We start from the raw sequence: 13982 nt of genomic DNA on the forward strand, positions 1-13982 counted from the left end.
GCAGTACCTCGCAGTCTGGCGGCAGTACAGGGCGCCAGCATGCGTCAACGGGCGGCAAGCCAGGTACCGTCAGCGGCAGCGGGAAGTCTCTGGCCGCTCTGCAGGTACAGTACTGTACATAGCACTCGTACGTCCAGGTACATACATCCAGGTACGTCCAGCGGCGGATCCCAGGATCCCAGAATACCAGGTTGATACCTGCAAGTTCTTTGCAAGCGTAGCCGAGACTCCAGGCTTCCCAAGGGATCCCTTGCCCCAAGCGAGCGTCAAAGAAACTTTTGATTCATGCGTGCGAGTCTCGCACAACCAAGCACTGCCACGGTTGGAAATTGCACCCGCCAAAACGGGCCTGGTACCAGCTCGTGGTCGCACCGGTGTGGACGCTGCAATAGCGCGATACCTGGCCTGCGTTACGGCGTCTGGCCAAGTCCTGCGGTGCGCCCACCGCGGCCCTCCACCGACCTTAAACACGCGTCAGGTACCGCCCCAACAGTCGACTCGGGGCGGGCCAGGGGTAAAACCAGTGACCTTCTGATCCATTGGCCAGAGCCCCACCGGCCCACGCTACGGGTGATTTTTTTTTAGATGTGTGGTGCGGCGGGCGAAACGGCTTCAGGTACCTCGCAAGTACCGCCGGCTGTTTCTACCAACCTCGCCTGGAGAGTTTTTTTTTTTTTTTTTCTCCTCCTCCTTCTACACCCGTCGATCAATCGCCGTTGCCTCAGATTGCCGTGGAAGAAGCTGGTCGAGCTCATTGCCGAAGTTGGCGGAGGCATGCCGTGCAACGGAGCATCACCTGCCACAAGCAGACGCCAGAGGTTTGCGATTCAGTGGTGGCTTGCAATTATTCGTTGCCCATTTACACGTACTTACGAGGACAAGTACGAGTACAGTACCTAGTATCATACTGTGCTGTAATGAGTATTACCTAGTAGTGGTCAAGTACTGTATGTAGGTACTTACACCGACAGACAGCAATGCGCATTAGTATATTGGATTCCTTGGGCGTAATTTCGTTGTGCGCCCAATGGTCGACCGCGCGTGAGCTTCGTATTACGCACTGGATCAATTGATTTGTATTCCGCCACGAGCAGGTTCAAGCACCTGTAAGCAGTAAGAGCTCACGGCATCTCAGCTAATGCATCCCGCACAGCACGGGTTGTCGCCTGATTCCCATGGGCAGCTTCTGCATGTACGAGTACTCGTATACTCCGTACAGTATGGCGAACCCGTCGAAAATGCCTCGTGGAATCCATCTGCACGTCTGGCGGTGGAGAGAGAAGCCCTTGGAAGCGTTCCTGAGCTGCCCTACCGGTCCAAGTTTGCTGCCTTGATTCCACGACAGGGGACCCCAGGGCGTCTGTGGGAGCTCTCGTGCCTCTCGGTGATGTGCGACGAGTGACCTGCGAGGTACCTGCGCTCCCTCAACGAGCACCCGCGCCAACCCCTGGCGGCCGGAAGGGTTCCTGGACCAATGGCAAGGGCGCTAGGAGCCTTAGCTCGTCTCGGGGCAGGATTGGCGTCGTGCCTTTAATATTAACGACAGGGGCCGCGAGCAAGTACTCTGGCACTGCGGATTGGCAGCAGAGGTACTTGGTGTTGCTTGGATTCGCGGCCATGGCCCACGATGTCCTCTTCAGCACGTACCACTTTTCTTATCCTGGTTCTTCGTCTTCTTTTGGGATTTTTTTTTTTTTTTTTGTTCTTTTTTTCTGGTTATTGTTTTCTGTTCCGGTGCTCCGTACACTCCCACCGCGGCTGCTTCAGGCTCGCCGTTGACATTGAATCGCCTCTTTGCTGCAAGCCATTAGCTGTCACCGGCCTTAGCGTCGCCGGCTCAATAGTCCCTGGCGCTAAAGACTGAGAGCAGACGAGGCTGGACGCGCGCCATCGACAAAGTGATTCAGATGCTTCGATGGAATCCTGCTGCCAAGGCGCTTGGTATTCTCTACATGCTGACAAGTGTTGAGCGCAGAGCTGTTGCAGGTACTCAATACATGGCACACACTGAGCGTAGATCAATTACTGCTATCAGATGGTCATTTCCAAGGAAGCGAGCCGCTAAAAGCAGATAATTCATGCAAATCAGATCATCCGGCACCTTCCAGACCAGCGGATAATCAAAGACATGCACAGCAAAATCACCTCATTTGGAGAGCATCCACGGCTTATGTAACCGCTGGCCCAATCACGGCTTCCAATTGCTGTGTAACGAACCAGTTGCTGCGACTTATCATTGCCACATGCGAGTCCTCGTGCTTGTTCAATAAGATTGACGTATAGGAGCCATACTTTGCAGGCATAATAACTTATATTTCATTGCTGCAGGCTCCCACACGTACTGTACTCTACTGTACACACACCAACAAGTAGTAGCAGCAGCTAATGCCCTTTGCTTCTCCCAAGTGAGGCCACCCGTCTCGTCTCCTCTCGTACTATGTACTGTAAATGCATGTCGAATGCACGTGCGGCCCTCCAGTTGGTCTCTGGCCGTCAAGGCGCACAGAAACGGCAATGGCCGTATGCAACCCACCGCCTCCGTACGGAGCTTCAAGTTTCAATCAAATCTTTTTTTGGCTCTTGCGAAAAGGCGTGAGATTACGGGGGTGCCAAGCTGCCGCTATTGGCGCTCGCGCACCGTCAACACCGCAGCCGCTCATTTCAACGGTACCTCGAACTTGTACATACTTGGACTGGAGCTGGAATGCGTGTCGACGCAACCTGTAACAAGCCCTTTTTTTTTTTTGTTTCTAAGGTTCTTTTTCGAAAAGATCGACTACTACGCGTATATTGCGATGGAGAATCCGTAGTCTCAGACCATTAGCGGCAGTGCCCAGTGTTTTTGTTTCGTCGAGGCTGAAGCCTCTCTCTCCTCAAACCGAGACATGGATTGGCCTCCTTTTTTTCAGGCATGCGATACTACTCTAGTCTGCCGTAATCGACCAGTGTTGGCGTAGAGCTAATACGAGAACACGCTCCCACATGCCGAACAGGTTCGCGCGCTCCATCTGTAACAAATAGTGTCAGTCGACTTATTCTCAAAGCGGACATCCGTTGCGCCTTGACCTCGACCTTACAAGGCTAGGGAGCTGCACGCCCTGGAGATGTCAGGTGGTGAATCAGCCTCAGCCTTGTCAGCTCCGCATCGTGACTTGTCGTCATTCGTACCTTGAGCTTGGCAGTATATACCGCATAGACTTGGAGAGCGTATCCATTTACATGTACTTGCACCTATTTGGGCTTATTCTACGACGTACCTTCAGTATAAGCAGTAGTGGCAGCCAAAAAAGGAGGTGTCTGTATACAACCCAACAGAGGATTGCTACTAAGGATACGAGCTGGTGCTAACTGAAATTGACCATCACCGCCTAGCCTTGGGATAGAGTCTTGGCAGATCCTTCATTTGGTGGGAAGCGATGTAAACCAACGATAAACTGCTGTCGTCCAAGGGCCTAGGGAAATGGGGAGACGTCCTTCTGCGGCTAGAATGATGTTTTACCAACCTTTGCCAGCAAAAATAAAGAAAAATTACACACATGGTCTGAAAAGATGGATTTGATGGTTTGTAGATAACGAATTATGCGGCAGAGAAGCAACTTAGTCTCAGTCTAACACATTGATATGATCAGGAGTGAGTGGCTTGAAGACTCGATACCTCCCTCGTGTTTCTCGCGTCCATCTCCTCCCTGCGACCTGAGTCACATCCTCCATTGACGTCATTTGTATACTACGTAAAGACGTATATACGGAGTATATTCGATGTTAATATGTGAAGAAGCAATAACTGCTATGTATACTGTCTGTGTTTACCACCTTCAAGAAACGGAATGTCGAAGCAGAATGCATGCCGAGAGGAAGGGTGTGCAATACCTGTATTTCAGCAGTGACTACATAGTCTTTGTATATTTTTTGTTATCTAGGTACCTACTTACACTGTACCGTAACATAATCTTCGATGTGCCACCATCCAAAAGTCAGTAGTAGTAGCAGTAACATGTTTGGTAGCCAGTTGTTTCGCTTTGAGTTTCGTCAACATGGAGTGGAATGAACTTATTATTTTCGTATCTTGGTGGTTCCAAAATGGGAGTCATGGTGCAATCGAGTTTACAGTCTGGCTATCAGCCGTCCAAGTGTGGTCGCCAGACACCCACCGGTCAAACGGTTCAAGGTATGTAGTACCCGACAAGAAATACGGGTGTCATCTCAGGATTAGCACTACCTACCTATCTATTATGGTAAGATTAGTTAATGGCTATTCAACCCCCCCGTAGATTAGATAAAGTCCAAGTGTTGTGATATGATACAGAGGAAACGACTTTATCTGCTGGGTAATTTGTTCTTCAAGTATCTTCTGCTATCGGTACTTTCTTTTAGTATCTGTTAAACTCAGGGTACGGGATACTTGGTAGCCAACTTACAGTGCTGGATAGTCATTCCCTAAGTTCACCGTAACAGGGTATGTAGATGCCCCCGACTTTATCTCCTGAATTCGAAATGCCACGGGCGTATTCGCTTCTGTTGTATCCTCTGCTTGAGAGTTTATAGTGCACTAACATACTTTACGAATACATCTACGGCGATATGATTGGTAGTGATATTGTACTTATTATATCATGACCGATGTTTTTTGGTGAGATGGCGTGGTCGCGGTGAAATACGGCGTTTCAGCCAATGACCTTACAGTCGTATGCGTTGGTGATGGCAAATCGTGTGGCACGTGTAGTGTCGATATCATAAATATACTGCTTGATTGATTATAGAATGAAAGTGTATAGGCTGTTGTGGATGATAGTTGAATGAATGCCGTTTTTTTTTTTTTTGGTGTTTTGTTTCCTCCCTCACTCTCAAGATAACTCATATGGCTCACTAGGTATGAATAGCATACGCCTCTTTACAATGAATATGTATATATTTTTAAAGAATTATCAATTTAAATACCCACGCAAGCACAACTCCAAAGCCCCCTCCAACTCCGCTAGTTGGATACATGTCGAGTACAAATCGCCTTCTCAATGGGCTGTTGTAGGGTAGCCTATAATGGCATCCCATCTCAGCCACAGATCGATCGAAAACGTGCCTGTAATCGTGGCGCACCAAAGACCCCACTACTCCAAAAAACGTGGTCCCATCAACCTCCCTTGTGGCGCCCCGACCGCGGTGTGGCGCGAGCCCATCATGCGACATCGAAACCGTGTCTCCAGTCGTCTGGATTCCTAACCCTCTTGCCCTCTCATGAATCGGCAAAGGGAGCGCCGTCCCTGACATTCCACCATGGCGCGTCGCCAGCACCTCACCGCGTCCATCCTGCTGGTCGTCGTCCTGTTCCTCAGCATCTCGTACTTCCTGTCCGGCTCGTCCAGCCACGATGTGGACCGAATCCGTGAGCCTGCGGGAGAGCCCAAGTCGGAGTTCAAAGTGGACCTGGGTGGCATGCCAGCTAGCCTGCTTGACGGAGAGTCAATAGCCCCCAAGCTGGAGAATGCAACGCTCAAGTATGTCTCTACATATATACACACATCTGACATTTGATGTCATGCCTTTGGTATACAAGGACCAGTCGTCTTCTAACGCTTGCAACCAACAGGGCCGAGCTGGGTCGTGCAACATGGAAGTTTATGCACACAATGGTCGCTAGATTCCCCGAGGAGCCCTCAGCCGAAGAGCGCAAAACCCTCGAGACGTTCATCTACCTCTTCAGCCGCCTATACCCCTGCGGCGACTGCGCAAGGCACTTCCGAGGGCTGCTGGCAAAATACCCTCCCCAGACGAGCAGTCGGAATGCGGCCGCCGGGTGGCTGTGCTTTGTGCACAACCAGGTCAACGAGAGACTGAAGAAGGAAATCTTTGACTGCAACAACATTGGTGACTTTTACGACTGTGGCTGCGGAGACGAGGGTGGGAAGAAGAAGGGTGACAAGGGCAAGGAGGGAGAGAAGAAGGAGGAAGCCAAGGCTGAAACGGAAATTATTAAAGAATAGAACCGAACTAATTGTAATAACGACTATCTAGAGGTAGATATAGAGAACTGTCTACAAAGAACTTTTCAATATACTGTCCATTAATTATAATAGGCAACAATCTCCTGTTCATGTTGGTGCTACCTATTATTAGGCAGGTCTCTTATATAGCACATGCCACCGCTCTTACTTTCAGACAGAAAGAATATGGATGACCATTGAAAGCACCTCAAGAGAAAGGACTCATCTATTCATCCTACTTGATTCCCTCAAATACGTCGTTATTTCGTGCTTGATTCTGTCGAATACTCGTATACGCAACTTGAACATCACGTGCGATATCATGTGCTGCTCCGAAATGTGGGGCGGCGGCGCGGCTGCGCGTTCTCAGAGCTGCCTGAGCTTTGATGTGGCGGAACTGCTAGTCGAGCTCCAGCCTTCCCAGACAACCGCAGAACCACGACGAATCAACAGCACACGACTCTTGTTTTCACCACGCTTCCGAATAACCACTACTTGTACGATTCTACACTGAATACTATCCGCAATCATGGAGTTTGGCCGTGCCGGTGTGCTGAATGAAGGTGCGATTGCGAGCTTCTGTCCGGCATTCTACCGATGACCCCTCGCTGACTTGCTGGACAATTAGATGGCATTCATGTCGATATGGATCGGTTGAAGAAGGGCGAAGTCAAGTGAGTTGGTGCTTTAGAAGCTGTCTGGGTTGCTTTTACTGACTGATGTCTAGCTTGGGAACCTCCATGTACGCTCCATACCCCGCCGAAGCGATCCATTGAATTGACCTGACGATATGACAGTATGGCTGTGACATTCAAGGATGGAGTTATCCTGGGTATGTGGGCATCAGCAGAGATGCACTCTTCGGTCTACCCATAAAAGGGAAAAGCTGACCACTGGGTCTACAGGAGCCGATTCGAGAACAACAACCGGCGCCTACATTGCCAACCGAGTGACAGACAAGCTGACCCGAGTACACGACACCATCTGGTGCTGCCGATCCGGCTCAGCCGCCGACACACAGGCCGTTGCCGACATTGTACAGTACCAGCTGGGCCTCTTTGCCATGACTAGCGGCAGGCCCCCGATGACACAAACGGCGGCCTCCATTTTCCAAGAGATTTGCTACGCCAACAAGGACATGTTATCGTCAGTGACATGCCCTCTTCCGAATCATATATGGACAGATACTGACGCTGCATAGAGCTGGTCTGATTATTGCGGGCTGGGACGAGCGATTCGGTGGCCAGGTGTACTCTATTCCTCTGGGAGGCTCATTGCACAAGCAGGCATACGCAATTGGCGGTTCAGGGTCGACATACATCTACGGATACTGTGACGCCAACTGGAAGGAGGGCATGGAAGAGGATGAGGCAGTCAACTTTGTCAAGGGAGCGCTAAGAGAGGCCATCAAATGGGACGGAAGCTCTGGTGGTGTTATTCGCATGGTTGTCTTGACCAAGAAGGGAGCTGACCGACACCTGTACCTACCGGATACAGACTACAAGGTGCGACATGAGTAGAGGATGATTGATGACGGAGCCAGTTGTAGCCGTGGGTTATAATCCATGAGCCCTTGCTTGATAGCTTAGGTGAAGCACCCTGCATGTGTCAGGATTCGACAGGCCGACTGGGACTAGGCTTAATAGAAACGAAAGAAAGACGGCCAATGACCGCAGACTACTTTGGTAGATATTGGATTCAGTTAAAGATGTATAGTGCGGGCACATGCTTGCACCCTCAAGAGCAGGCGACTAGGACACGAAATGCCTCACTGTATCCCAATGGCTAAATGAAAAGAGAATTGAATCAAGCTATTGCTGCTTTGCAGAACCAGGGTACTTTTTGTGCATGAGCGTGGTGTTAAAAACAAGGTTGCGGGAGTGGGGATGGAGGCGGCCCGAAAGCCCTGGGGGCAGAACGAGACAAAAGAGGAAAAGGACGAGTGAGTGAGTGGTTTGATGCTGTGTGATGAATGTGTTTGTATTGCAGCATTATTGATATGTATAGAGAGAGAGAGAGAGATATGACGCAAATTGGCTAGACAGGCGCTGAGGAGAACGGGCCGTTGGTGGTTTTTTGCCATGTAGGAAGAGCTTAGAACTATGGAGTAGGATATTAAAGCTTCACAAGTGACGTATGTCAGAGATGCGAGGCTGCTTATCTAGCAAAGCTTCAGCTCTTTTCTTACCCAAGGTTCTCTACCGCAGGTCGGTCATACGAGCACGCTCCATCTTTGGCACTGTTGGGGCACAAAGACGGTGATCAACAACTGTATAATGAAGTGAACGATCTCGATGATGTGCGAGGCTCAAGTCGAAGCAGCTACAGCTACGGAGTAGGTACACACACGAATGGCCAATTACAGAGTGGACCTGCGCCAATGACTGATGAAAAGCACTTGGATTTTGACGGAACTGATCTGCAACCCCCCCCACTGGGCCCTTGGATGGAGGGCAGATCAGCGAAATTAAGCATTCGGGTGACGCCTTGAGCCAAGTCCTGGGCGGCAAACTTTTTTCTTGTTACTCCAGGACTGACGTATACGGTAAGTAATACTATGTAGAGCAACCGGGGATGGTCAAGAGGCGTCATTTGGCATCTGATCTGGAGAGGGGAAAGGCAAGTGGAAGAAAGGGGTCCGTGTGACTTGACTTGGAAGCTTGTTGCTTCAGTTCTAGTTCAGGTTCAGTCCAGCTCGGCACGCATTTGTATTAGTGAGCCAAGGATGATGCCTGGTATCTGGTGCTGCGTGAGAAGACGAAAAAGTAAGGCGAAACGGCACGATGCATATTATGTGCCTTACTGTAGCAGGTCAACTCAACAAGCCAAGCCGCCGTGTTACCGGAGTGTGTCGCCATCCATGCGGTTTTGAAGGGCCGCCGAAAATCGCCGTGGCGCTGGTTGCAGCTTGTTGTTGCTGTGGCGCTGCTGCTTTAGCCGCACGCAAGAAAAAAAAAAGGGACCCTGGTTCTGGGACAGCCCACGTGCTGCATGTCTTGGCTGGGAGCGCAGCGATTCGAGGGTCCGGGCCTGGCCTATGAGATGCAGGGCAGAGGCACGAAGCACGTACAGGATCGGAGCTGCGGTGCTGTGCTGGAAAAGAGAGCAGGGCACGTTGGACGGGGGTTGGACAGCGCTGTATTTTTGCTGGCCCTGTGGTTTTGTTGTGCTTGTTTTCTTCTTTCGATGGTGCTGACTTTGTCTTTCTCTTCTTCCTCATGGTGCCGTCATACGAGTATCTGACTGGTGTTGGCGGCAGCGACGGAACTTTGTCATGTAAGCGAGCTGAGATGGAACGACATACGAGTTTACAAGTACCCTATCAAGCCTATCTTGAACAGCCAGCCAGTGACTGTAGTTGATCGAATTCGTCCTCCTTCAGTTTAATTAGTGGACACCCCGTTGTTTCCCGCTCCCGTGTTTGCTTTCTGAGCCCTGACCTGACCGAGCGTGGCCCCATTTCCCTTTGTTTTAACCTTTTTAATTCCTCTGCCCGTTGCCTTTTGCTCATTCCAATAACGCCTCCCATAACTCGGTTGCCTGTGCCTGTGCTCTGCCTCCCCCCCTGAGAGAGACTTGAGATCGATCCCAGAGATCCGGGCCTCCTCCCCATCGCCAATCTCGCTGGAGAGGCAAAGCCGCGGCTGCTCTGGGCCACGTCTTTTTTGCCATCTGGTGGACGAATCTCCACCGCCAATCACTCTTGTCATACGTACTCGTACATATCCTCGTACATACATCCAGGTATACGCACATCTTACCTTACATATACATACCTACATACATACATACACGGGCACATACCGGGTTGGCACGTACGAGTAGGGCCATTTCCTTCATCTCTGTCCTGTTCTTGTCGCCCCCCCCCCCCCCCCCCCCCCCTTCTCTCTTCCTCTCCTCCTCCTGTTGCAGTTCTGTTTTACCCCCCCTCTTTTTCCCGCGGCTTCAGCTCCGATCCCAGAACGAGACCAACGGCCGTCAATCCACGCCATCAGCGCTGCTTGCGAGCTTGACGACGAGCTAGCTACCTTAGTAGCGTTATCTACCTGGACGCCCCATACCCAGCCGGCCGGACAAGTTGCTTCTCACGGAGCTGAGGCTGGCAACTCGTGGTTAATTAACGGTTTTGCCTCTCCGAGAAGCAACCCTTGCTTGCGAGATCGATCCGATCGCGAGCAGATTGAGCCTTGCCCGCTTGTCTATCCTGGTTTTTTTCGCTGGCGTCTTTTTTTGCTTTGCGCTGTGTCCTGGTCGGTCGACGTCGGATTTTTGTTGGAGCCCAACCCCTCATACCGGCCTCTATTTTTATATAAGATACGATACTTGCATCTTGGTATCTCTTATACACACCCACCCGCACACACATTATTTGGTATCATATCATATCAAATAGCGAGCTTTGCCATCTCCCCCTCCATCCACATCGACTGTGAGTGAGTGTCTTTTTCTCTTCTGCCCTGTTTCTCCCAATCCCTCTTCTCCTTCTTCTTTCTTCTTCTTTTTCTCCGTCTTCCCGCCCTGCTTCTGCCCCTCCCTCTCTCTCGCATTGCATGCCCCCGCTTTCATGAACCATTCAATGGATGCCGTTGCATGGGGATTTTCCCGAGCTCAGGCACATGCTAGAGCCTCCCTTACCTGCTTGCTCGCATCGCATGCCATGCCATGCCCATACCTGCCTATCTCCGCCTAGCACAAGCTCCATCCGCAGCATTGCCGTTCATGGCATTTGCCACCCACTGTGAGTGACGCTGAGCGGCGGCGCCACAGATGCGATGGGCCACGACGCCACTGAGGACCGGGCGAGTGCCATCGGGGTCGCCTTGAGGTTTAATGGGGGGGATTGTCGGGCGGAAGGGCTGTTTTCTTTTCGTTTCGATTCATGGCGTTGTTGAGAGATGATCGCGGGCGGATGGAGAGCGATGTCGGTGCCGATGATGGGATGCCGTCTGTCAGTTGCTGATGACTGAGTTGAGATGAGTTGATATCACAGACAGACAGACTGCATGCAGATGAATGCACAAGCAGAAGCAGAAGCAGAGACGACGACAAAAGAACAAAAGACAACACAAACCAAACCAAGCCATCTCCAAAACCCCTTGATGACAAGCGTCATCTCATATCTGGTTCCTCCCCCCCTCCATCCTTTCCGCCGTCTCCGGCTTTTTGTCGCGACCTCTGGCCTGCTTCTGCTCGCTGAGTCGTCGACAATTGCATGTGGTCGAACTATCCTCCTCACTGGCTGCTCGCTAATCCCCACTGCTGATACCACTGTGGCCCCTAACCCGCTCCCTGCAGCGCGCTTCTTCAACTGTCTGGCGCCGCTAAACCAGCGGTTCGTCTGCCGTTGCAGCTCCCTGAACCAACATCTCCCCTCCCCATTACCGGACTCAACTTGCCTTTTTTTCTTCTCTCTTCCTCTTCTCCTCTTTTCAACCTCAACTGCGCTTGTCGCAGCTGTATTTGTTCGAATCCTTCCTTAACGACTGCCCACGTCTCCTTTTTGCTAATTTTTAATGATTTGTCCTGCGCTTCTAGTTGGCCACCCTTTTTAATACTTTTTTCCTTGTGCCTCTCCTTCCCACCTGGGCCGGTCGCAGCCGCATTCCGCATCCTCCTCCCCCAAATCCAAATCCATCTCCATTTTCAACTCCAATACGCGCGCGCTCTCCCCCCCCGCCATACGACGCAATGGCAGCCGTCATCGGCGACTTTGTTCCTGACCTCTCGCGCTTCCACAGCATGATCTCCAGCTCCTCGACATCGACATCGACATCCTCCATCCCCCAGCGACAAGATAGCCAGGCCCACGACTCGGCTGCTCCCTACCGTTCGTCCAGCCGGCACCGGTTGTCTGGCTCCGTGCCGCGGTCTCAGACACCAGCTTCAGACATCTCCAGCAGAGGAGCCAGACCGGCGCAGCAGGGCCAGGCGCTGGCAGGACAGTCCGCATCGCGCGCGGCCTCTGGCGGAGCGTCGCGTTTCCCCTCGCCGCCGCCGTCGTCGTCCCCGGCAGCTGCCCCCGGCCCTGCCGCCGCCGACGATGCGAATCGTGCGTCCATGGCAACACAGATGGGAGACAACGTCTCCGCACCGGGCCTGCCCCAGCAGCCGCCATCCTCCAGCATAGCCGCGCCCCAGAACCAGCAACCTTCACCTACCTCAGATGACTATCCGCTGCGATCTGGCCCGCCCGACTCGTACCTGGTGTCCAACGCCGAAGCCGCGGCCGCCCCCGAGCAGAATGTCATCCATATCCGGGATCTTGCCCACATCGAAAAGCTCGCCGAGGCCGACCTGGCGGGTGCCGCCGACCGGTCGGGCATCCTCCACGACCCGCCGCTGCACCAGACCAAGTACGAGATCAGCGCAATGCCCATTGCAGACGTCATCGAAATGGTGGCTGCTCTGCTGACCAAAATCACAACCACAAATGACCTGCAGCACGATGCCATGCAGCGCAACGTTGCCCACCAGCAGCAGGCCAACCAGACCGCGGATCCCCACGGCGGCTCCCAGATGAGCCCGCTCAGCCACTCGGTGCTCGCGTTCCACGGGAAGAACGTTCCGGCTATAACGATCCTGAGCTACCTTTCGCGAATCGACAAGTACTGCCCGACCACGTACGAGGTCTTCTTGAGCTTGCTGGTGTACTTTGACCGCATGACGGAGAGGGTCAACGATATGGTTTCTCGCACCGAGCGCAGCAGGCGGTCGTCAACGTCGCGGACGCGAGGGTCCGCCTCAGTCGCGTCGCACGACACCCCGATGGGCGATGCCTCTAGAAGTCCCGACGAAAGCGACGAGGATCTGGCCGACGACGACGATAGCGACGACGAGGTCATGGTGGACCCCCCGACCAGGTTCGCTCGGGAGGCGGCCAGAAGCGCTGCCACGCACGTTCCCGAGCGCTCTCTCGGCCTGCCGACACCGGCAACGTATTTTGTAGTGGACAGCTTCAACATCCACCGACTCATCATCGCCGGAGTAACTTGCTCTAGCAAGTTCTTTTCTGATGTCTTTTACACCAACTCGCGATACGCAAAGGTAGGAAAGAGACTTTTCCACGGGAAACAACGTGTGAGATTGTACCGTAACTAACCCCTTGGTGACAGGTTGGTGGACTTCCTCTTCCCGAGTTGAACCACTTGGAACTTCAATTCCTAGTGCTCAACGACTTCCGACTTGCCATTCCGGTGGAAGAGCTGGAGGCATATGCCACCATGCTAGTGGAGTTTTATGCCCGAGAGGTGGTGGCTCCTCGGAGTCGCCGCACTTAAACCCCAGGACCACAGCGAAATCCGTGGTGTCCAGATAGGAACCAAGTTGGGAACCGGGAGCAGGGCGCAACGGCAATCCATCCTTGTGACGGGCTCGGTGACATGGGCAGAACCATCGCTGGATCTCAGTCGGCGCCACGATGCTTCATCTTGAAACCTTGAATGCGACAGCAAAGTATCGTGTACAGCGTGCGCGCATTGGAATTTTTATATTTCTCTTATCAAAGAGTGGCTGCGGCAAGTCCGACCATGAAGACAAGAACGGCCTTGCGATCCCTGGCGGATGTTATATGGCGGCCGCCAGAACGACAAGAGAAGCCTCTTGGAGGCAAGAGGCAAGATTATAGTTTGACACTACTCTCTCTTTTTCTATTCTTTTCTTCTTTTCTTGATCTAAAGGACACAAATTTGGATCAATATACCAGCGAAATTGAAGGGGGCAGGTGAGCACGCCGAGGTTGTCATGAGCCGTACGGCAAGGCTACATGGACGAGACCTTTTCTTAATTGAGGGCGAGAAAGAGGGGGAGCCGTGTGTGTGTGTGTATGACATGTTAGCAAACGACTTTTTGGTTAGACCGGGGAGAAAGGCTGCATAGGCAGGCATGACATGGCAAGGAGGACAGAGGGGAGCTCTGATGGGATTGGCGAAATCATTGCAACGGCGCTGGGGGTTTGTTGGGCCTTGGGATTTTTATTACTCTTCTTCATTCTTCTGTTCTTGTTCG

The 13982-nt window shown here is 52.3% G+C and overlaps 4 protein-coding genes across 4 annotated transcripts; 3 read left to right on the top strand and 1 right to left on the bottom strand.

Annotated features, from left to right (window-relative positions):
* Positions 1-2924: 2924 nt before the first annotated feature.
* On the bottom strand, positions 2925-3996 carry TRIVIDRAFT_66143 (uncharacterized protein; the record flags this gene model as incomplete). Its single annotated transcript, XM_014095914.1, has 6 exons — positions 2925-3008; positions 3169-3197; positions 3258-3297; positions 3656-3727; positions 3811-3887; positions 3933-3996. The coding sequence occupies 6 exons, from the start codon at positions 3994-3996 to the stop codon at positions 2925-2927; spliced, it is 366 nt and encodes a 121-aa protein (XP_013951389.1).
* A 1275-nt stretch (positions 3997-5271) lies between these two features.
* TRIVIDRAFT_18880 (uncharacterized protein) lies at positions 5272-5894 on the top strand (the record flags this gene model as incomplete). Its single annotated transcript, XM_014095915.1, has 2 exons — positions 5272-5492; positions 5585-5894. Coding segments are annotated over 2 exons (531 nt in total), but the record flags the coding sequence as incomplete, so codon positions are not given.
* Positions 5895-6416: 522 nt separating this feature from the next.
* Positions 6417-7803, top strand: TRIVIDRAFT_232075 (uncharacterized protein; the record flags this gene model as incomplete). Its single annotated transcript, XM_014095916.1, has 6 exons — positions 6417-6541; positions 6607-6652; positions 6706-6720; positions 6776-6810; positions 6884-7124; positions 7180-7803. The coding sequence occupies 6 exons, from the start codon at positions 6508-6510 to the stop codon at positions 7496-7498; spliced, it is 690 nt and encodes a 229-aa protein (XP_013951391.1).
* A 4244-nt stretch (positions 7804-12047) lies between these two features.
* On the top strand, positions 12048-13255 carry TRIVIDRAFT_42347 (uncharacterized protein; the record flags this gene model as incomplete). The annotated part of the gene is made up of 3 exons (XM_014095917.1): positions 12048-12662; positions 12885-13022; positions 13091-13255. 3 exons carry the CDS (start codon positions 12048-12050, stop codon positions 13253-13255), a joined length of 918 nt encoding a protein of 305 aa, XP_013951392.1.
* Positions 13256-13982: the final 727 nt, after the last annotated feature.

Source organism: Trichoderma virens, assembly GCF_000170995.1.
Source record: "Trichoderma virens Gv29-8 chromosome Unknown TRIVIscaffold_89, whole genome shotgun sequence".
Classification (NCBI taxonomy): domain Eukaryota; kingdom Fungi; phylum Ascomycota; class Sordariomycetes; order Hypocreales; family Hypocreaceae; genus Trichoderma; species Trichoderma virens.